Genomic DNA, 23918 nt, shown 5'->3' with positions numbered 1-23918 from the left:
TCCACGTTTCAGAAGCATTCTCTCCTGACATTTCGCCTGCATCTATGGCAAGCATCCTCATAAGCTGTGAAGTCTGTTGGAAACTGGGCAAGTGAGGTTTATATATCTGTGGAAAAAGAAATAATTTCTCTCTGGGTTGTTGTGAGTTTTCCACGTTTCAGAAGCATTCTCTCCTGACGTTTTGCCCGTATCTATGGCAGGCATCCTCAGAGGTTGTGAAGTCTGTTGGAAACTGGGCAAGTGGGGTTTATATATCTGTGGAAAAAGAAATAATTTCTCTCTGGGTTGATGTGAGTTTTCCATGTTTCAGAAGCATTCTCTCCTGACATTTCGCCTGCATCTATGGCAGGCATCCTCAGAGGTTGTGAAGCCTTTGGAAACCTGGCAAGTGGGGTTTATCTGTGGAAAACGAAATAACTCCTATCTGGGTTGTTGTGAGTTTTCCACGTTTCAGAAGCATTCTCTCCTGCCATTTCGCCCACATTCTATGGCAGGCATCCTCATAGGCTGTGAAGTCTGTTGGAAACTGGGCAAATGGGGTTTATATATCTATGGAAAGAAATAACTCCTATCTGGGTTGCTGTGAGTTTTCCATGTTTCAGAAGCATTCTCTCCTGACGTTTTGCCCACATTCTCTGGCAAGCATCCTCATAAGCTGTGAAGTCTGTTGGAAACTGGGCAAGTGGAGTTTATATATCTGTGGAAAAAGAAATAATTTCTCTCTGGGTTGTTGTGAGTTTTCCACGTTTCAGAAGCATTCTCTCCTGACGTTTTGCCCGTATCTATAGCAAGCATTCTCTGAGGTTGGGAAGCCTTTGGAAAGTGGGCAAGTGAGGTTTATATATCTGTGGGAAAAGAAATAACTCTTATCTGGGTTGTTGTGAGTTTTCCATGTTTCAGAAGCATTCTCTCCTGATGTTTCACCCACATTCTATGGCAAGCATCCTCAGAGGTTGGGAAGCCTTTGGAAACTGGGCAAGTGGGGTTTAAATATCTGTGGAAAGAGAAATAATTTCTCTCTGGGTTGTTGTGAGTTTTCCACGTTTCAGAAGCATTCTCTCCTGACGTTTCGCCCACATAATATGGCCAGGCATCCTCAGAGGTTGGGAAGTCTGTTGGAAACTGGGCAAGTGGGGTTTATATATCTGTGGAAAAAGAAATAATTTCTCTCTGGGTTGTTGTGAGTTTTCCACGTTTCAGAAGCATTCTCTCCTGACGTTTCGCCCACATAATATGGCCAGGCATCCTCAGAGGTTGGGAAGTCTGTTGGAAACTGGGCAAGTGGGGTTTATATATCTGTGGAAAAAGAAATAATTTCTCTCTGGGTTGTTGTGAGTTTTCCACGTTTCAGAAGCATTCTCTCCTGACGTTTCGCCCACATAATATGGCCAGGCATCCTCAGAGGTTGGGAAGTCTGTTGGAAACTGGGCAAGTGGAGTTTATATATCTGTGGAAAAAGAAATAATTTATCTCTGGGTTGTTGTGAGTTTTCCACGTTTCAGAAGCATTCTCTTCTGACATTTCGCCTGCATCTATGGCAGGCATCCTCAGAGGTTGGGAAGCCTTTGGAAACTGGGCAAGTGGGGTTTATATACCTGTGGAAAGAGAAATAACTCCTATCTGGGTTGTTGTGAGTTTTCCACGTTTCAGAAGCATTCTCTCCTGACATTTCGCCTGCATCTATGGTAAGCATCCTCATAAGCTGTGAAGTCTGTTGGAAACTGGGCAAGTGGAGTTTATATATCTGTGGAAAAAGAAATAATTTCTCTCTGGGTTGTTGTGAGTTTTCCACGTTTCAGAAGCATTCTCTCCTGACGTTTTGCCCGTATCTATAGCAAGCATCCTCAGAGGTTGGGAAGCCTTTGGAAATTGGGCAAGTGGGGTTTATATATATCTGTGGAAAAAGAAATAACTTACGTGGGTTGTTGTGAGTTTTCCATGTTTCAGAAGCATTCTCTCCTGACATTTTGCCCACATTCTATGGCAAGCATCCTCATAAGCTGTGAAGTCTGTTAGAAACTAGGCAAGTGGGGTTTATATATCTGTGGAAAAAGAAATAATTTCTCTCTGGGTTGTTGTGAGTTTTCCACGTTTCAGAAGCATTCTCTCCTGACATTTCGCCTGCATCTATGGCAAGCATCCTCATAAGCTGTGAAGTCTGTTGGAAACTGGGCAAGTGGAGTTTATATGTCTGTGGAAAAAGAAATGATTTCTCTCTGGGTTGTTGTGAGTTTTCCATGTTTCAGAAGCATTCTCTCCTGACGTTTTGCCCGTATCTATAGCAAGCATTCTCAAAGGTTGGGAAGCCTTTGGAAACTGGGCAAGTGGGGTTTATATATCTGCGGAAAAAGAAATAATAACTCCTATCTGGGTTGCTGTGAGTTTTCCAGGTTGTCTGACCATGCTTCAGTAGCATTCTCTCCTGACGTTTCACCCACATCTATGGCAGACATCCTCAGAGGTTGTGAAGTCTTTGGAAACTGGGCAAGTGGAGTTTATGTATCTGTGGAAAAAGAAATAATTTCTCTCTGGGTTGTTGTGAGTTTTCCACGTTTCAGAAGCATTCTCTCCTGACATTTCGCCTGCATCTATGGCAAGCATCCTCATAAGCTGTGAAGTCTGTTAGAAACTAGGCAAGTGGGGTTTATATATCTGTGGAAAAAGAAATAATTTCTCTCTGGGTTGTTGTGAGTTTTCCACGTTTCAGAAGCATTCTCTCCTGACGTTTCGCCCACATTCTATGGCAAGCATTCTCAGAGGTGGGAAGTCTGTTGGAAACTGGGCAAGTGGGGTTTATATATCTGCGGAAAAAGAAATAATAACTCCTATCTGGGTTGTTATGAGTTTTCCACGCTTCAGAAGCATTCCCTCCTGACGTTTCGCCCACATTCTATGGCAAGTGTTCTCAGAGGTTGTGAGGTGTTGGAAACTAGGAAAATGAGGTTTACCTATCTGTGGAATAATGAGCAAGTGGGGTTTATATATCTGTCAAAAAAGAAATATCTGGGTTGCTGTGAGTTTTCCAGGTCATCTGACCATGCTCCAGTAGCATTCTCTCCTGACGTTTCGCCCACATTCTATGGCCAGGCATCCTCAGAGGTTGGGAAGCCTTTGGAAAGTGGGCAAGTGGGGTTTAGGTATCTGTGGGAAAAGAAATAACTCCTCTGGGTTGTTGTGAGTTTTCCATGTTTCAGAAGCATTCTCTCCTGACGTTTCACCCACATTCTATGGCAAGCATCCTCAGAGGTTGGGAAGCCTTTGGAAACTGGGCAAGTGGGGTTTATATATCTGTGGAAAAAGAAATAACTCCTATCTGGGTTGCTGTGAGTTTTCCAGGTCATCTGACCATGCTCCAGTAGCATCCTCTCCTGACGTTTCGCCCACATTCTATGGCCAGGCATCCTCAGAGGTTGGGAAGCCTTTGGAAAGTGGGCAAGTGGGGTTTAGGTATCTGTGGGAAAAGAAATAACTCCTCTGGGTTGTTGTGAGTTTTCCATGTTTCAGAAGCATTCTCTCCTGACGTTTCACCCACATTCTATGGCAAGCATCCTCAGAGGTTGGGAAGCCTTTGGAAACTGGGCAAGTGGGGTTTATATATCTGTGGAAAAAGAAATAATAACTCCTGTCTGGGTTGCTGTGAGTTTTCCAGGTCGTCTGACCATGCTTCAGTAGCATTCTCTCCTGATGTTTCACCCACATCTATGGCAGACATCCTCAGAGGTTGTGTGGTCTGTTGGAAGCAAGGCAAGTGGGGTTTATATATCTGTGGAATGTCCAGGGTGGGGGAAAGAACTCTTGTCTGTGTGAGGCAAGTGTGGCTGTTGCAATTGGCCAGCTTAACATTGAATAGCCTTGCAGCTTCAAAGACTGACTGCTTCCTGGCTGGGAGAATCCTTTGTTGGGAGGTATTAGCTGGAAACTGAGCAAGTGGGGTTTATATATCTGTGGAAAAAGAAATAACTCTTATCTGGGTTGTTGTGAGTTTTCCATGTTTCAGAAGCATTCTCTCCTGATGTTTCGCCCACATTCTATGGCAAGCATCCTCAGAGGTTGGGAAGCCTTTGGAAACTGGGCAAGTGGGGTTTATATATCTGTGGAAAAAGAAATAACTCCTACCTGGGTTGCTGTGAGTTTTCCAGGTTGTCTGACCATGTTTCAGTAGCATTCTCTCCTGAAGTTTCACCCACATCTATGGCCAGGCATCCTCAGAGGTTGGGAAGTTTTTGGAAACTGGGCAAGTGGGGTTTATATATCTGTGGAAAAAGAAATAAGTCCTATCTGGGTTGCTGTGAGTTTTCCATGTTTCAGAAGCATTCTCTCCTGACGTTTTGCCCACATTCTATGGCAAACGTTCTCAGAGGTTGTGAAGTGTTGGAAACTAGGAAAATGAGGTTTACCTATCTGTGGAATAAGGTGGAGAAAGAACTCTTGTTGGCTTGAGGCAGGTGTGACTGTTGCAATTGGCCAGCTTAACATTGAATAGCCTTGCAGCTTCAAAGCCTGGCTGCTTCCTGGCTGGGGGAATCCTTTGTTGGGAGGTATTAGCTGGCCCTGGAAACTGGGCAAGTGGGGTTTATTTATCTGTGGGATGTCTAGGGTGAGAGAAAGAACTCTTGTCTGTTTGTGGCATCTAGCCATTCAATAGCCCTACAGCTTCAAAGCCTGACTGCTTCCTGGCTGGGGGAATCCTTTGTTGGGAGGTATTAGCTGACCCTGGAAACTAGACAAGTGGGGTTTATTTATCTGTGGGATGTCTAGGGTGAGAGAAAGAACTCTTGTCTGTTTAAGGCATCTAGCCATTCAATAGCCTTGCATCTTCAAAGCCTGGCTGCTTCCTGGCTGGGGGAATCCTTTGTTGGGAGGCATTAGCTGGTCCTGGAAACTAGGCAAGTGGGGTTTATTTATCTGTGGGATGTCTAGGGTGAGAGAAAGAACTCTTGTCTGTTTAAGGCATCTAGCCATTCAATAGCCTTGCAGTATCAAAGCCTGACTGCTTCCTGGCTGGGGGAATCCTTTGTTGGGAGGTATTAGCTGGCCCTGGAAACTGGGCAAGTGGGGTTTATTTATCTGTGGGATGTCTAGGGTGAGAGAAAGAACTCTTGTCTATTTAAGGCAACTAGCCATTCAATAGCCTTGCAGCGTCAAAGCCTGACTGCTTCCTGGCTGGGGGAATCCTTTATTGGGAGGTATTAGCTGGCCCTGGAAACTAGGCAAGTGGGGTTTATTTATCTGTGGGATGTATAGGGTGAGAGAAAGAACTCTTGTGTGTCTGAAGCAACTAGCCATTGAATAGCCTTGCAGCTTCAAAGCCTGGCTGCTTCCTACCTGGGGGGAATCCTTTGTTGGGTCCTCTTAACTGGCCCTGATTGTTTCCTGTCTGGAATTCCCCTGTTTTCTAAGTGTTGTTCTTTATTTAGCTAGCTAACACCTTCCAACAAAAGATTCCCCTAGGCAGGAAGCAGCCAGGCTTTGAAGCTGCAAGGCTAGTCAATGCTAATCAAGCTGGACAGTTGCAACATTCACACGCAAGAGTTCTTTCTCCCACCCTGGGAGATTCCACAGATACATAAACACCTTTTGCCAAGTTTCCAAGAGACCTCACGACTTCTGAGGATGCCTGCCATAGATGCAGGCTAAACGTCAGAAGAGAATGCTTCTGGAACATGGCCAGACAGCCCGGAAAACCTACTGTCTTTTCTGTTGGGTTATTCTGGTTGTCGGAAAGCAGACAATGCAGGACCAGCCCAAAGTGTGCTTGCCTCAAGTTCTCCCATTGTGGTTGGGCAATGCCTGGGGAGCAGGCTGAGCCTCAGACTTTGGGATACTGTTACATTTTTGTTCAGGCTTCAGCTATCCGGGTGCAGAGCGAGACAGTTTGAAGAGAGAAGCAGAGAGAGAAAGCCTTTGGGGTGTACTCTGACTTCATGAGTTGCTGAAGCAGTTTATCCACATGGACAAAAGAAAGAGAATTCCGGGCTGTAAAGCATTCTCTCCTGACATTTCGCCTGCATCTATGGCAGGCATCCTCAGAGGTTATGAGGTCTTTTGGGGTTTATATACCTGTGAAATAACGTCCAGGGTGGGAGAAAGAACTCTTGTCTGTTTAGGTAGATGTGAATGTTTCAATTGGCCACCTTGCTTAGCATTTAATGGCCCAGCAGTTTCAAGGCGTGGCTTCTTACTGCCTTTGTTGGGAGATGATTAGCTGGCCCTGATTGTTTCATGTCTGGATTCCCCCTGTTTTTGAGTGTTGTTCTGTTTCATGGTTTCCTCCTTTCTGTTGAAACTGTCCCCCTTCTTGTGGATTTCAATGGCTTCTCTGGGTGTAGTCTTTTTAATATAAATGTGTTATTGTGATAATTTTATGCTTATGTTGTTTAGTTAATTTTATGTCATGCTGTTTACTTTGTGTGTTTTGGTGATGTTACTTGGAAACCGCCCTGAGTCCCCCTCGGGGTGATAGAGCGGTATATTAAAAAGTATTATTATTATTATTATTATTATTATTAAGTACTTAAGAAGCATTTAGAACCATGGATTGCCCATTACTAATGTTTACAGTGGATTTTGCAGAAGATGCTCCAGCTGTACTTCATAAAAAGGGGGAATCTGCTTGTTTAGCAAGCCTTGCAAATGCAGGTGTGTGGGGAGATAGAGCGGTATATAACTAAAGATTATTATTATTATTATTATTATTATTATTATTATTTATTTGGAAGCATTTAAAACCATGGATTGCCCATTGCTAATGTTTACAGTGGACTTTGCAGAAGATGCTCCAGCTGTACTTCATAAAAAGGGGGAATCTGCTTGTTTAGCAAGCCTTGCAAAAGCTGGTGTGTGGGGATATAGAGCGACATATAAATAAAGATTATTATTATTATTATTATTATTATTATTATTATTATTATTTACTTGAGAAGCATTTAGAACCATGGATTGCCCATGCCTAATGTTTACAGAGGACTTTGCAGAAGATGCTCCAGCTGTACTTCATAAAAAGGGGAAATCTGCCTGTTTAGCAAGCCTTGCAAAAGCTGGTGTGTGGGGATATAGAGCGACATATAAATAAAGATTATTATTATTATTATTATTTACTTGAGAAGCATTTAGAACCATGGCTTTCCCATGCCTAATATTTATAGTGGACTTTGCAGAAGATGCTTCGGCTGTACTTCATAAAAAGGGGAAATCAGCCTGTTTAGCAAGCCTTGCAAAAGCTGGTGTGTGAGGAGATAGAGTGGTATATAAATAAAGATTATTATTGTTGTTGTTGTTGTTGTTGTTGTTGTTGTTTACCTTAGAACCATTTAGAACCATGGCTTGCCCATGCCTAATGTTTGCAGTGGACTTTGCAGAAGATGCTCCAGCTGTACTTCATAAAAAGGGGAAATCAGCCTGTTTAGCAAGCCTTGCAAAAGCTGTTGTGTGGGGAGATAGAGCGGCATATAAATAAAGATTATTGTAGTAGTAGTAGTAATAATAATAATAATAATAATAATAATAATATACTTTGGAGCATTTAGAACAGTATATAAATAAAGTTTATTATTATTATTATTATTATTATTATTATTATTAGTAGTAGTAGTAGTATTGTTGTGAGAGTGATCCAGCATTTCTGTGTTCGGAGAAGTAGTCAGACTACTTCATCCAGAGGAGTCAGCTATAGCAGAACACTTGATGAACCAACCTGGACGCAGCATATTATTTGAGAACACAGAAATGCTGGACCACGCTAGCAACTACCGTGTCGGACTACACGGAGAAGCCATTGAAATCCACAAGAAACATGTGGACAATGTCAACAGAAAGGAGGAAAATCTAAAAATGAACAAAATCTGGTGACTAGTATTTAAAAAAACTCCAAAATCAGGACAGTGAATAAAGAAGAAAAAGGGGAATTCCAGACAAGAAACAATCAGGGGCAGCTAATCACCTCCCAACAAAGGATTCCCCCAGGCGGTAAGGCGCCACACCTCAAAACTGCTCATAATGATTTGAAAGACTTGCAATATGTTTTACCAATCTGTATAGGTAAAGGTTTCCCCTCGACATTAAGTCCAGTCGTGTCCGACTCTGCGGGTTGCTGCTCATCTCCATTTCTAAGCCAAAGAGCCGGCGTTGTCCGTAGACACCTCCAAGGTCGTGTGGCCAGCATGACTGCATGGAGCGCCGTTACCTTCCCGCAGAAGCGGTACCTATTGATCTCCCCACATTTACATTTTTTTGAACTGCTAGGTTGGCAGGAGCTGGGGCTGTCAATGGGAGCTCACCCTGTCTCATGGATCCAAACTGCCGCCAAGTTCAGCAACTCAGTGGTTTAACTTGCTGTGCCACCATGACCCCTGCAGAGTGCTACACTTTGGCAATAAAAATTAAATGCACAGATTTTGGATGGGTGACCCCTCGCTGGAAAACAGTCCATGGGAATGCGGTCTTAGGCGCCCACAAGCTGAACGTGAGTTAACATTGTGATGCAGCAGCGACAAAAGCCAATGCAATTCTAAGTTGAGGAGGATATTGTTGCGATCGAGGGAAGTCATAGTCCCCCTCTCTTCTGCTTTGGTCAGACCTTCCCACCTAGACTAATCCAGCGTCCAGTTCTGGGCAAAACAATTGAAGAAGGAGATGGACACAATGGAAGGTGTCCAGAGGAAGATGACCAAAATGGTCAAAGGTCTGGAAACTATGAATCCTCATGAGGAGAAGCTTAAGGAATTGGAGACTGAGTCATGGTGGTGCCGGCATGGCTGCCTTTATTACGTTCCCACCAAAGCGGTACCTATTGATCTACTCACATTTGCATTTATTTCCAAACTGCTAGTTAGGCAGGAGCTAGGGCTAACAGCAGGAGCTCACCCCAATCCACGGCTTCACACTGCCAACCTTTAGGTCAGCAGTTTCAAGAGCTAAATGGGTTAAATCTGTGCAGCAGAACTTGCTGTCCCAAAGGTTGGTGGTTCGAATTCGTGGGACGGGGTGAGCTCCCATTGTTAGCCCCAGCTCCTAGGGGGCAGGATAGAAATATATGTGCGGGATAGAAATATATATGTAATAAATAAATAATAAATCAAGAGACAAAAGAGATTCCTGAGGTCTGTAAAAGCACGGTTTATTCCCAGTTGGCGCCAACTGACCCTGCTGGCATTCCAGAAAACAGGGTGCTGAACAAAAGAATTGCCTCGGTTCATATATGCTTTAAAATAATATGCATGCATCACTCAAGCATCACAATGTGCATCAAAAAATTCCCCTTTTACAAGGACTCCAATAGCATATTTTAACTTCAACACCTTTAATCTTCCATTAAGCACCTTTATCTAAAGAGCTGCTATTAGTAACCCATAGTGCCAGAGTGTCTGCCTACTACGGGCTAATGATAGCAAGAGCTTCCATCCGTCTTGAGGTAAGTCCCTCCTGAAGAAGGCTCTTGATGGCAAGGCTCATTAATCTTACGATACGCCCTGCTTGGTACGGGTCTGGATATTTGCCAGGCGCCTTAGGCATTCCTTTCCTAGACCCTGGCCTCTTTCCGGCCTCTAATTTTGCAGCCCAGGCCAGAACAAGGCATGTCTTCCTTCCCTGAATTGTGGGGAAGCTCTTAAAACTCTAAAGGAAAGAGAGACGAGTGGAAATGTGAAAGGAATTCATAGAATCATAGAATCAAAGAGTTGGAAGAGACCTCCTGGGCCATCCAGTCCAACCCCATTCTGCCAAGAAGCAGGAATATTGCATTCGAATCACCCCTGACAGATGGCCATCCACCCTCTGCTTAAAAGCTTCCAAAGAAGGAGCCTCCACCACACTCCGGGGCAGAGAGTTCCACTGCTGAACGGCTCTCACAGTCAGGAAGTTCTTCCTAATGTTCAGATGGAATCTCCTCTCTTGTAGTTTGAAGCCATTGTTCCATTGCGTCCTAGTCTCCAGGGAAGCAGAAAGGAAGCTTGCTCCCTCCTCCTCCCTGTGGCTTCCCCTCACATATTTATACATGGCCCTCATCATATCTCATCCTTCTCTTCTTCAGTCTAAACATGCCCAGCTCCTTAAGCCGCTCCTCATAGGGCTTGTTCTCCAGACCCTAGTCTCCAAGGAAGCAGAAAACAAGCTTGCTCCCTCCTCCTCCTCCCTGTGGCTTCCTCTCACGTATTTATATATGGCTCTCATCATATCTCCTCTCAGCCTTCTCTTCTTCAGGCTAAACATGCCCAGCTCTTTAAGCCGCTCCTCAGAGGGCTTGTTCTCCAGACCCCTGATCTGCTCCCTCCTCCCTGTGGCTTCCTCTCACGTATTTATATATGGCTCTCATCATATCTCCTCTCAGCCTTCTCTTCTTCAGGCTAAACATGCCCAGCTCCTTAAGCCGCTCCTCATAGGGCTTGTTCTCCAGACCCTTGATCATTTTAGTCGCCCTCCTCTGGACACATTCCACCCTGGCCTCTTTCCGGCCTCTAATTTTGCATCCCAGGCCAGAACAAGGCATGTCTTCCTTCCCTGAATTGTGGGGAAGCTCTTAAAACTCTAAAGGAAAGAGAGACGAGTGGAAATGTGAAAGGAATTATAGTGCTGGGCTTGAGTTGAAACCGAAGCAAGGGAATTAGGTATACAGATCGGTGGTGCAGTGGGTTAAACCGCTGAGCTGCTGAACTTGCTGACCGAAAGGTCAGCGGTTCGAATCCAGGGAATGGGGTGAGCTCCCGCTGTTAGGCCCACATCTATAGCAGGTATCTTCTATACGTCTGTTGGAAACTAGGCAAGTGGGGTCTATATATCTGTGGAATAATGTCCAAGCTGGGAGAAAGAACTTGTGTGTGTGAATGTTGCAACTGGCCAGCTTGATTAGCATTGACTAACCTTGTAGCTTCAAAGCCTGGCTGCTTCCTGCATGGGGGAATCCTTTGTTGGGAGGTGTTAGCTAGCTAAATAAAGAACAACACTCAGAAAACAGGGGAAGAACAGACAGGAAACAATCAGGGCCAGCTTTTTTTCCTTTTTTTCAGTCGTGTCAGGAACAACTTGAGAAGCTGCAAGTCGCTCCTGGTGTGAGAGAATTGGCCGTCTGCAAGGAGATGTCTAGATGTTTTTAATGTTTTATCATCCTTATGGGAGGCTTCTCTCATGACCCCGCATGAGGAGCTGGAGCTGATAGAGGGAGCTCATCCGCGCTCTCCCTGGATTCAAACCTGTGACCGCTCGGTCTTCAGTCCTGCTGGGACAAGGGTTTAACCCACTGTGCCACCGGGGGGGGGGGGGGGGCTCCAGGGCCAGCTAATACCTCCCAACAAAGGATTCCCCCAGGCAGGAAGCAGTCAGGCTTTGAAGCTGCAAGGCTATTCAATGTTAAGTAAGCTGGCCAATTGCAACAGTAACACTTGCCTCAAGTGTATCTGTGGACATTCCACAGATACACAAACCCCACTTGCCTTTCTTCCAACAGACCTCACAACCTCTGAGGATGCCTGGCCATAGATGTGGGTGAAACATCAGGAGAGAATGCTACTGAAACATGGTCAGGCAACCTGGAAAACTCACAGCAACCCAGAATAAGCGTTATTTCTTTCCACAGATATATAAACCCCACTTGCCTTGCTTCCAACAGACCTCACAAACTCTGAGGATGCCTGGCCATAGATGTGGGCGAAACGTCAGGAGAGAATGCTTCTGAAACATGGTCAGACAACCTGGGAAACTCACAGCAACCCAGATAAGAGTTATTTCCTTCCACAGATATATAAACCCCATTTGCCCAGTTTCCAAAGGCTTCACAACCTCTGAGGATGCCTGGCCATCGATGTGGGTGAAATGTCAGGAGAGAATGCTACTGAAACATGGTCAGGCAACCTGGAAAACTCACAGCAACCCAGAATAAGCGTTATTTCCTTCCACAGATATATAAACCCCATTTGCCCAGTTTCCAAAGGCTTCACAACCTCTGAGGATGCCTGGCCATCGATGTGGGTGAAATGTCAGGAGAGAATGCTACTGAAACATGATCAGGCAACCTGGAAAACTCACAGCAACCCAGAATAAGCGTTATTTCTTTCCACAGATATATAAACCCCACTTGCCTTGCTTCCAACAGACCTCACAACCTCTGAGGATGCCTGGCCATAGATGTGGGCGAAACGTCAGGAGAGAATGCTTCTGAAACATGGTCAGACAACCTGGGAAACTCACAGCAACCCAGATAAGAGTTATTTCCTTCCACAGATATATAAACCCCATTTGCCCAGTTTCCAAAGGCTTCACAACCTCTGAGGATGCCTGGCCATTGATGTGGGTGAAATGTCAGGAGAGAATGCTACTGAAACATGATCAGGCAGCCTGGAAAACTCACAGCAACCCAGAATAAGCGTTATTTCTTTCCACAGATATATAAACCCCACTTGCCTTGCTTCCAACAGACCTCACAACCTCTGAGGATGCCTGCCATAGATGTGGGTGAAATGTCAGGAGAGAATGCTACTGAAACATGGTCAGAAAACCTGGGAAACTCACAGCAACCCAGATAAGAGTTATTTCTTTCCACAGATATATAAACCCCATTTGCCCAGTTTCCAAAGGCTTCACAACCTCTGAGGATGCCTGCCATCGATGTGGGTGAAACGTCGGGAGAGAATGCTACTGAAACATGGACAGACAACCCAGAAAACTCACAGCAATCCAGTGATTCCGGCCATGAAAGCCTTCGACAACACTTTTTTTGCAGTTTAATCAACTTGATAAGAGAACCCATTAGGAAATGACACCGATAACCCAGAAATAGCAATTACGTGGTGTAATCCGTGGCATAGTCAGGGAACATGTCCTCACTGCTCCACATATTCCTAACCCTTCTCTTTTGCATTTCACTCTGACAGCGTCACCGATGGAGAAAGTCCTCCACTTTGCCGTTTGCGCCTGCGCCGCTTTGCTGCTGATTGGAGAACCTACTTCGACAGGTGAGGAAACAGACTCCCGCTCGTGTCTGCGGGCGCGGAGGACCTAGAACCAGAGGTATGTCTAGAACTGGAGATTTGGTGCTAGAGGCAGAAAGAATAGGGGACGCTAACACCACGCAGGTGTGAAATCATACAACCTGGTCAGGTGAGCCTTCCATAAAACATCTCGAACCTTCTTGCATTCTTGGAGAATAGTCAGGGATGATGGGTTTCTATCACCAGTTGGGTTTTGATGGCCTCATCCGAAGTTCTGATGCCTTCATTTTGGGTCCATGTTCAGAGAAGGGTGATGAGAGGTCCAGGGAGCAAAACGCATGAGGAAAGGTGGAACGGATGGAACAAGTCCACCTTGGTCAAGAGAAGACGGAGGGGTGACCACATTGCACTCCTCAACATCGTTATTAATGACTCGGATGAAGGTCAAGAACAGTGGTCCTCAACCTTCCTAATGCCACGACCCCTTAATACAAGGGTTGAAGGAAAAGTAATGCCTCCACTGTTACTTGGCTAGACTACTGCAACACGCTTTACATGGGGTTGCCTTTGAAGACTGTTTGGTAACTCCAACTAGTCCACAAACACCATCTGCCTGCGACAAAGAACTGGTGGGATCACAAGCCAGAAAGAGTTACAGAGAATGAACACGTCAAACTCTTCTGGGACTTCCGGATTCAAACTGACAGAGTTTTGGAGCATAATACACCTCACAAACGTGTTAAAAAACAAAGTATGGATTGTCAATGTCGCAATCCCAGGTGACAGCAGGATTGCAGAGAAACAACTGGAGAAACTGACACAATATGAGGATTTAAAGGTTGAACAGCAAAGAACGTGGCGCAAGCCAATCAAGGGGGTCCCAGTGGTGATGGGCACACTGGGTGCAGTGCCTCAAGGCCTTGGCCTGCACTTAAACACAATCGGCGCTGACAAGATGACCATCTTCCCGCTGCAAAAGGCCACCTTACTGGGATCTGCACACATTATTCGCCGATACATCACACACTCCTAGACACTTGGCAAGTGTCACCATGTGATCCAATACAACAGCCAGCAGAGTGTCTGCTGTGGACTCATCTTGTTGTGTTTCAAATAATAACAACAACAACAACAGTAATAATACTTTATTTGTATTCCGCCCTATCTCCCCAATGGGACTTGGGGAGATAGGGCAGAATACAAATAAAGTATTACTACTACTATTGTTGTTGTTGTTGTTATGGGACTCGGGGAGATAGGTGGCTATGGTGGCTGTGGAGCCCTATTCTTGATCTGCATCTTCTCCTGCAGTGAGGACATTGCTTTCCAGGTGGAAGGCGGTCCCCAGTTAGGGTTGGCTTGATGCGCCTTCCTCTTGGCATGTTTCTCCCTCCATTCGTGCCTCTTCAAATTCCGCAGCACTGCTGGTCACAGCTGACCTCTTGTTAGACTGCTCAAGAGTTCCCAGTTCTCAGTGTCTAGGCCACAGTTTTTAAGGTTGACTTTTATCCCATCTAAATCTTTTTTCCTGCCCACCAACATTACGTTTTCCGTTCTTGAGTTGGGAGTAGAGTAACTGCTTTGGGAGATCTTTGGGCATTCGGACAACGTGACCGGTCCAGTGGAGTTGATGGTATAGGAGCATGGCTTCAGTGCTGGTGGTCTTTGCTTCTTCCAGCATGCTGACATTTCCCCGGAGATTTGCAGGATTTTTGGGAGACAAGGCTGATGGAATTGTTGCCGGAGTGGAGTGATTGTACCCAACCACGATGTCACACCAGCTCCTCGTCTATTAATCCGTCACGAAATCCGATGGCAGGAACGGTTTGCAAGAGCTCCTCTTCACACCATTGTGTTTATTAATGTCCTTTCCTCCGGCTTGGAATGCCTGCGCAAAGGAGATGCTTTTCTTTGCAAGCGGCTGAGCTTTGATTTATTGACTTTGGTGGCGAGAAGCTCATTTTGCATTTCCCAGAGGAGACCGGCTTTGATTGAGTCGGGCGGATGATTAGAAAACTGTCCATCACTTCCAGTTCCATGGCTTTCAAAACAAAATCTCCGGAAAGTGTGAACTCTACCCAGTTTTGTTCCTGTTTTCCAGTAAAGATTTGGGCACAGATGAGAAAAGCAACCCAGTTTCCAAATCGAATGTGGAGTGCCTCAGGGTTCTGTCCTGGGCGTTCCGGTCCTGTTCAACATCTTGATTAATGACTTAGATGAAGGGTTAAGACACAAAAGAGACGTGCACAAGAAGTGGAAAAAGGGAGAAATCACCAAAGAAGAATTCAAACAAATAGCCACAAGCAGGGTTCCGTCCTGGGCCCGGTCCTGTTCAACATCTTGATTAATGACTTAGATGAAGGGCTAGAAGGCAGGATCATCAAGTTTGCAGATGACACCAAATTGGGAGGGAGAGCCAATAGTCCAGAGGACAGGAGCAGGACTCAAAACGATCTTGACAGATTAGAGAGATGATGGGCCAAAACTAACAAAATGAAGTTCAACAGGGACAAATGCAAGATACTCCACTTTGGCAGGAAAAACAAAATGCAAAGATACAGAATGGGGGACAATGCCTGGCTCGAGAGCAGGACGTGGGGAAAAGATCTTGGAGTCCTCGTGGGGAGGAAGGTGAACATGAGCCAGGAATGTGATGTGGCGGCAAAAAAAGCCAATGGGATTTTGGCCTGCATCAAGAGGAGCCTAGTGTCTAGATCTAAGGAAGTCATGCTACCCCTCTATTCTGCTTTGGTTAGACCACACCTGGAATATTGTGTCCCATTCTGGGCACCATAATTGAAGAGAGATATTGACAAGCTGGAATGTGTCCAGAGGAGGGCGACTAAAATGATGAAAGGTCTGGAGAACAAGCCCTATGAGGAGCGGCTAAAGGAGCTGGGCATGTTTAGCCTGAAGAAGAGAAGGCTGAGAGGAGATATGATGAGGGCCATGTATACATATGTGAGAGGAAGCCACAGGGAGGAGGAGGGAGCAAGCTTGTTTTCTGCTTCCTTGGAGACTAGGACGCAATGGAACAATGGCTTCAAACTACAAGAGAGGAGATTCCATCTGAACATGAGGAAGAACTTCCTGACTGTGAGAGCCGTTCAGCAGGGGAACTCTCTGCCCCGGAGGGAGTGTGGTGGAGGCTCCTTCTTTGGAAGCTTTTAAGCAGAGGCTGGATGGCCATCTGTCAGGGGTGCTTTGAATGCAATATTCCTGCTTCTTGGCAGAATGGGGTTGGACTGGATGATGGCCCAGGAGGTCCCTTCCAACTCTTGGATTCTAGGATTCTATGATTCTATGAATGCCTCTGGCTTGGTTGGCATTCCTCTCTGGAATTGAAGGCCGTTCTTCTAAAATCGGCTGGAGGCAAACACGGAGCTTGACGTGCAATTTTTATCCCACCGAGGAATGCCTTCTCTTCGTTCCTTCTCGTCCCAAAGGCTGTTTGGAAATGAGAAAAGAACAACTCCGGCTGTTTGTTGGATTAGAATAATAGAGTCGTAGAGTTGGAAGGGGCCGTGATGGCACAGTGGGTTAAACCGCTGAGTTGCGGTTCGAATCCACGGCAGTTCGAATCCACGGGATGGGATGAGTTCCCATTGATAGCTCCAGCTTCTGCTAACCTAGCAGTTCAAAAACATGCAAATGTGAGTAGAGCGATACGTACCGCTTCTGCGGGAAGGTAACAGCACTCCATGCAGCCATGGTGCCCACATGGCCTTGAAGTCGATGGGAACTTTAGAAGGGTCTGCCCCAGGAGGAGTGATCCTGCGGTCCCACCAAAGAGGGATTGCTACTTTGGCGAGCAAAAAGAAGCCTGATTTTAAGCAGTTTTTATTTCCCTAAGTTTCCAAAAGAAGTCTCACCAAAGTTGAAGGAGCACCACCGAGATGTTTATTAGCGATTTCGCTGAAAAGGATGCAGAGCAGCAATCATTCGCCAAGCAGAGCATGTGGTTACAGAAATAAATGGCATTTTTATAGAAAATACAGAGTTGGAAGTTTCAAATTTCCTGCTCCCACCCCCTTGCCCAGCTTGAAGGTGATTGGCTGGCACGCTAACAGCTGGGAGGGGTGCTGGCCGTCCTCCGCGCACCTGGGCCAATCACAGGGCTTCCACGGAACACCTGAGCCAATCAAGAAGCTCCTGCCGCTTCGACGCTCCAGCAAATCAGGAGGGAGGGAGGCAGGATGAAGGGGAACAATGCGTTCTTGAGTGGATTATGGAGTTTTAATGTCCTTAGGCTTATCGAGTCCGGGGATCAGCCTGCCAGAGAAGCCACCATATTGTCCTGAGATGGGTCTGTGATAAGCATTGATTGCTTAATCCGGGTTTTCCTCTCGCAATCAGATAGGGCACAAAGGGGAAACTTTGGTGAATGTCCTTTAGTGGAAAGATTTGAAAGAAGGAACGGCTTGGAGGAAAAGAGTCCTGCAGTACTTGAAATTGAAGCTGGTTCTTGGTCCTTGGAAAACTATAGCTCCTTCCAAGGACTGAAGCCTGGTGACTGGACTGCTCCTGAGAGCCTCATGGGGTAACCGCATCAAGTCTCCAGGGCAGGGGGTTTCAGGAGGACGAAGAAGCAGCGAAGGCAGCGGCAGCGTGGCAGCAGCGAGACTTGGATTTTGACTATCAGCTGTTTGCTTAAAATTATATTCTTAAAATCCTAAAGGGTATTCCCCAAGCATAGAGGCCCGAAATGCAAAAAGCGAGATAGCAGATAGGGTTCGAATTTAGCTAGGAAAAATATGGTACCGAAATGGAGTCGATCCGTCAACCCGCGGATACGGGGCCCCCGGGAAGGCATCCCAGGCAGGCCGGCGGTCTCCTGCAGCCCAGAAAAGGTTAGTTCATGATTTTTTGATAGTTTCAGGCGGGAAAGGGACACAAAGGAACTCAGAGTCCATAATTTCATCCCACATTGTCCATTCCTATCAGTCATCATTGTCCTTTATTTATCTGCCAGATTATCCAAACGCCTGGTCCCAAATCCACGTTTTTAATTTCCTTCTAAAGGAAAGGAGGGATGTCGATGACCTAATTTCCCCGGGGAGTGAATTCCACAGGTGAAGGGCCACCACCGAGAAGGCCCTGCTCCTCGTCCCCGCCAATCTCACTTGTGATAGAGGCGGGGCCGAGAGCAGGGCCTCCCTGGAAGATCTTAAACTCCGAGGCGGGACGTAGAGGGAGATGTGTTCGGACAGATCATTGGGTAATATTTCACTTGTTCGCATGTGCAATGACTTGTGGGGTGCTTGGGGAGACCCAAGGTGTCTATTGCCTGCGACACAGTGTACCAACAACTTAGTGTGTTCCTTATTTCAAGACCAGGAGTGGCTTCCCAACCCCGGATCGGTGAGCCTGCTTTTGGATTCCATCTGGCACGCTGTCCTCCCCACGGTTGTTATTGTACCTTGCGCCTTCTTTCTTCCCAGCGCTTGTTCGGGGACTCTGACAAAAAGATCCGTGTTGGATTTGGGTGCTGTACAAATGTTGCTGTCACGAACTTTGGGCCAGCGCTGCCATTCGATTATTTACAGCTCCTTTCAGTAGGCCGGTTCTTTCTTTTGGGTCTTTTTAAATATATATGGAAAGAGTTTAGGAGCTTTTTGGTGTTGTTTTGCCGGACAATGGGGCTTTGAGCAGGCCTGTCCTGTGCCCGCAGAGGGGGTGCCGCAGTCTTCAATGAAGCCACTTGTTTCCTTCCAAGGCTCCCGCGTCGCCGCTCTTCAAAAGCAAGGCTGCAGGAACACCCGCTGGCGCGGAGGCAAAGCGCTCAAAGGGAACAAGAGGGCTCTTTTCAGCCGCTTCCCAGCTCCCATGAAGAGCCGCCGTGGTCCTCCTCAAAGCCCCTTTTGTTCCTGGATAATTGAGAGTTTCCCAAAATGGACCGAGATGGATAGATAGAATCCTAGAGTTGGAACGGATTCCAAGGGCCATCCAGTCCAACCCCCAGCCAGGCAGGAACGCACCATCAAAACACCCCCGGCAGATGGACATAATAATATCTATTAGGGCTGGGCAACCACAGAAAAATTTGTTTCTAAACTCGATTCGTTTTTTGGGGGTTTTTGCGTTGCGATTTTTAAAAGAATTCCGAAATTTTCCTTTAAAAAAGTTCGAAATTTACGAAATTTCGGAAATTAAGAAAAATATACGAAACAATTACGAATCGATTACGAATCAATTCGTTAATGGCGGACGCGATTGCGCAATATGCTAAAAAAACCTCCAAATGGGAGAGGGGGAACTTCTGAAGCTTCCCTCTCCCTCTGTTGTTGACTGTTGGTGTGATAATTATATATTTTTTTCACTGATAAAACAAACAACAACAACTATAAAACTTGCACGAGACATACGGAAATAATAACAAAACGATTTCGAAACAATTTCGAAACAATAACGAAACAATTACGAAACGAATTGAAAAATTCGTTTCTTTTTTTAGTTGCTCCTGAATGGTTCAATATCGCTTCGTTATCCAAAAAAAATAACAAATTAATAACGAATTACGAAATTAACGAACGAAACCGCCCAGCCCTAATATCTATACAGGGGCGGCTCAACCCATACGCAAAGTAAGCCTTCGCGGTAGTGTTGATGTTGCCCAGGGGCGCTCTTGAGGCACTCTTGGGGGGAAATAGACCTTGACATGTGCGAGTTGTAGTTACTGGGATGTATAGCTCACCTCCAATCAAAGAGCATTCTGAACTCCACCAATGATGGAACTGAACCAAATAGCGCACACAGAACTCCCACGACGAACAGAATATATATATCAGTGATTGGCTGGGGAGGGGTCACCAAAATACTGTTTGCGTACCGTTGAAAATTACCTAGGGAAAATAGACCTTGACATATACAAGTTGTAGTTACTGGGATGTATAGTTCACCTCCAATTAAAGAGCATTCTGAACTCCACCAATGATGGAACTGAACCAAATAGCGCACACAGAACTCCCACGACAAACAGAAAATACATATCAGTGATTGGTTGGGGGGGGGGGCGCCAAAATACTGTTTGCGTACCATTGAAAATTACCTAGGGAAAATAGACCTTGACATATACAAGTTGTAGTTACTGGGATGTATAGTTCACCTTCAATCAAAGAGCATTGTGAACTCCACCAATGATGGAACTGAACCAAATATGGCACACAAAACTCCCACGACGAACAGAAAATATAGATCAGTGATTGGTTTGCGTCCCATTGAAAATTACCTAGGGCTGCCTCTGTATCTATACATATAGAAATGCTCTGTCTGTAATAAGTACCTTAAAAGCAAAAAAAAACTATGGGAACAAATGACCCCAAATTTGGCAACAAAAGTGAGTGAGAGTACTGCAAGTCCCATCATCGGTGGTCCATCCTCCCCCAAACCTCACCAGAATGTTGAGTTGGCCATGGGGGCTCTCTGTGCCAAGTTTCATCTTGATCAGTCATTGGATGAGTGTCGCTGTGGTCTCAGGAAGTGAGTGAAGGTACTGCAAGTCCCATTATCCATGGTCCATCCTCCTCCAAACCGCACCAGGATGTAGAGTGGGCCATGGGGGCTCTGTGTGCCAAGTTTGGTCTTGATCGGTCATTGGATGAGGGTTGCAGCAGTCTCGGGAAGTGAGTGAAGGTACTGCAAGTCCCATCATCTGTGGTCCGTTCTCCCCCAAACCTCACCAGGATGTAGAGTGGGTCATGGGGGCTCTGTGTGCTAAGTTTGGTCTTGATCGGTCATTGCATGAGGGTTGCAGCGGTCTCAGGAAGTGAGTGAAGGTACTACAAGTCCCATCATCTGTGGTCCGTTCTCCCCCAAACCTCACCAGGATGTAGAGTGGGGCACGGAGGCTCTGTGTGACAAGTGTGGCCTTGTTCACTCATTGGATGAGGGTTGCAGCAGTCTTGGGAAGTGAGTGAAGGTACTGCAAGTCCCATCAAAGGGGGTCCGTCCTCCTCCAAACAGCACCAGGCTGTAGAGTAGGTCATGGGGGCTGTATGTGCCAAGTTTGGTCTTGATCAGTCATTGGATGAGGGTTGCAGCAGTCTTGGGAAGTGAGTGAAGGTACTGCAAGTCCCATCATCAGTGGTCCATCCTCCCCCAAACCTCACCAGGATGTAGAGTGGGTCATGGGGGTCTCTGTGTGCCAAGTTTGGTCTTGATCTGTCATTGGTGGGGGCCACAGTGGTCTGTGGTTGCCCAAGCATTTCAAAGTACTACAAATCCCATAATCCATGGTCCACCTCCCCCAAACCGCACCAGGACATAAAGTGGGCCATGGGGGTTATGTGTGCCAAGTTTGGTCCTGGTCCGTCGCTCATGCACGTCACAGTGGCCTGTGAAAGTGGCAGCCAATAAGAACACTGCCACATACATACATACATACATACATACATACATACATACATACATTCTCTTTAATACACACACACACACACACACACACACACACACATATATTAAAGAGAATGTATGTATGTGTGTATGTATCTATATTATATATATAGATATAATATACAGGGTTAGTCAAAATGCATAGGCCAATAAGCCATTCAATTGAATGGCTTATTGGCCTATACATTTTGATTAACCCTGTATTATGAATATATTAGTGGGAGCAGAGTTGCACGTATTGTAGCACTGTGGTTGTGCATTGTACGAGAGCACTGAGTCATTGACACCTGTAGTACAATGTTAATAATTTTGTAATTTTGCATGGTTCCAGGTAAGCATGTATATTATGGTATGCTGTGGGGAGGCTGGGTTGACTACATAAGTCATGAGTGCTCTTGCAAAGGATATCCTGAATGAGTGAGCAACCCATTTCCACTCGTGAAGACGTACACATCAGAGCAACATCCGTCTTGTTTGTTTGTATTTTCAGGTGCGGCTGAGCATGAAGATTCCATGCAAAAGGTATGGGCCCCATCCTCTGGGAATATCAATTTCAACTGCTTTCCTTGTCAAGCAAAGTCTTAGCACATTCCGGTTTTGGGAAAACAACTCAGCACCTGAAGAAACAAATGAGCATATAGATAAGAGGGCGGAAATTAGTCAAAACAGACAGGCCGAGCAATGCCTTCGGCATTCTGCCGGGCTTCAACAGAAGAAGATAAGGGCTGCTCAAAGAAAGCAAAACTGGTCTTCTCTTATTGCCTTCATTAATGGTTCTAATGCCATTATAAATATCAGTGGAGACAGGGGACATCCCTGCCTAGTTCCCTTCAGTATGTCAAACTCTTCCGTCGTTTGGTCATTTATTCTTAATTTAGCCTTTTGTAGATCATATATCGCATTTATTCCATTATAAAATTTATCTCCTATGTCCAATTCTTGTATTAAAGTCTTTAAAAAGTCCCAATTTAGGTTATCAAAAGCCTTCTCTGCGTCCAAGGCTAGTATGTCAAATTCTTTTTTATGATTCTGTTCATAATATTCGATTAAATCCAATACCAACCTTATATTATCCCTCATAAATCTATTTGGTAAAAATCCTGTTTGGTCTTCTTCAATCCAGTTTCTTAAGAAATTTTTTACTCTCTCCACCAATATGTTCGCCAAAATCTTATAATCAGTATTCAATCAGTATTCAATAAAAGAAATCCAAATGGCGTTTGGGATATTGAATGATTGTAATCGGGAAATTGTGGGGAAATTACTTACTTGAACTATTTTGATAAACAACTGATCAGGATGTATGATCATATGTTCAGGATGAAAGGGAATAGAGGCAGGATGCTGTTTGGAGGTGTGAGATGGACTTGCCAAACCTATAACAATCATTTGCCAGCTTGGCCAATGGGAATGGATTGTGGGAACTGAAGTCCAAAACATTGGAAGGAGCAATGGTTGGGCATCACCGGGATACATCAAAAGACTACTTAAAGAAAGAGTTCCTTGACCCTGGGACTTGTTGGTGTGCTCCACAGCCTTCTAGCGATGGTAATGGGTCCATGACAGAGAAGGTTGGTGTAGTGGTTTGAGTGTTGGAAGAAGACTATGGAGACGAGCGTTCAAGTCCCACTCAGACAGAGCAAACCACAACCCCAGTTCAGATGGCCTATGTTTTGAAGACTCAGGATCTTCCTTTGGTACCAAAAGAACCGGTTTGAAGGCGCTTGGGATCTCCTCAATGTTATCCAGGACGATCTAGACATAAAGCATGAGTCCCAAGGGTAAAAAACCTCAGAACTGGTGCTAAGAGGTAACTTAAATCAGGGTCCTTTAGAATCAAGTCTTTTACTCACATCCATGTGGTATGAACTCTGATGGCAGAATGAAAAGAAAAAAGGAAGCTCTCCCCTCCTGCAGGAAAAGGTGGAGCCAAAGAGTACTAATTGACAGCTACAAACAACCAATCCATACAACTATACATAAGCAGGGTAAAAAGGGGCAGGATTAAGCATGATACAACAGTTTAAATCTTACAACTAACAGTTCTAAACATAGGTGGCACCACTTGCGCTGTCACAGGAAGAGTGGGTGGAAGAGAAGGAGGGAGGATAGAAGGAAGGAAGGAAGGAAGAGAGAGAAGGAAAGAGGGAAGATGAAAGGAAGGGAGGGAAGGGAAAGGAAGGAGAGAGGAAAGAGAAGGAAGGAAGGAAGAGAATGGAGGGAGGAAAGAGAGAAAGAAGGAAGGATGGAAGGAAGGAAGGAAGGAAGGAAGAGAGAGAAGGAAAGAGGGAAGATGAAAGGAAGGGAGGGAAGGGAAGGGAAGGAGAGAGGAAAGAGAAGGAAGGAAGGAAGAGAATGGAGGGAGGAAAGAGAAAAGGAAGGAAGGAAGGAAGGAAGGAAGGATGGAAGGAAGGAAGGAAGGAAGGAAGGAAGGAAGGAAGGAGGAAGAGAGGGAAGGAAAGAGGGAAGATGAAAGGAAGGGAGGGAGGGAGGGAAGGGAAGGGAAGGGAAGGAGAGAGGAAAGAGAAGGAAGGAAGGAAGGAAGAGAATGGAGGGAGGAAAGAGAAAAGAAAGGAAGGAAGGAAGGAAGGAAGGAAGGAAGGAGGAAGA

General features: G+C 45.6%; 1 protein-coding gene across 1 annotated transcript in view; it reads left to right on the top strand.

Moving 5' to 3' along the window:
• Positions 1-23918, top strand: part of LOC132764873 (probable glutamate receptor) — a 50854-nt gene that overhangs the window by 514 nt on the left and 26422 nt on the right. Inside the window, exons 2-3 of the mRNA XM_060759051.2 lie at positions 12861-12941; positions 21799-21830. Of these exons, the coding sequence (XP_060615034.2) occupies positions 12869-12941; positions 21799-21830 (105 nt within the window). The 5' untranslated portion in view covers positions 12861-12868. The remainder of the gene's footprint in view (positions 1-12860; positions 12942-21798; positions 21831-23918) is intronic.

The sequence above is a fragment of the Anolis sagrei genome, chromosome 13 (genome assembly GCF_037176765.1).
Source record: "Anolis sagrei isolate rAnoSag1 chromosome 13, rAnoSag1.mat, whole genome shotgun sequence".
NCBI lineage: Eukaryota > Metazoa > Chordata > Lepidosauria > Squamata > Dactyloidae > Anolis > Anolis sagrei.
The sequence above is the reverse complement of the archived record's forward strand: the minus strand, read 5'-3'. Positions and strand labels throughout refer to the sequence as shown.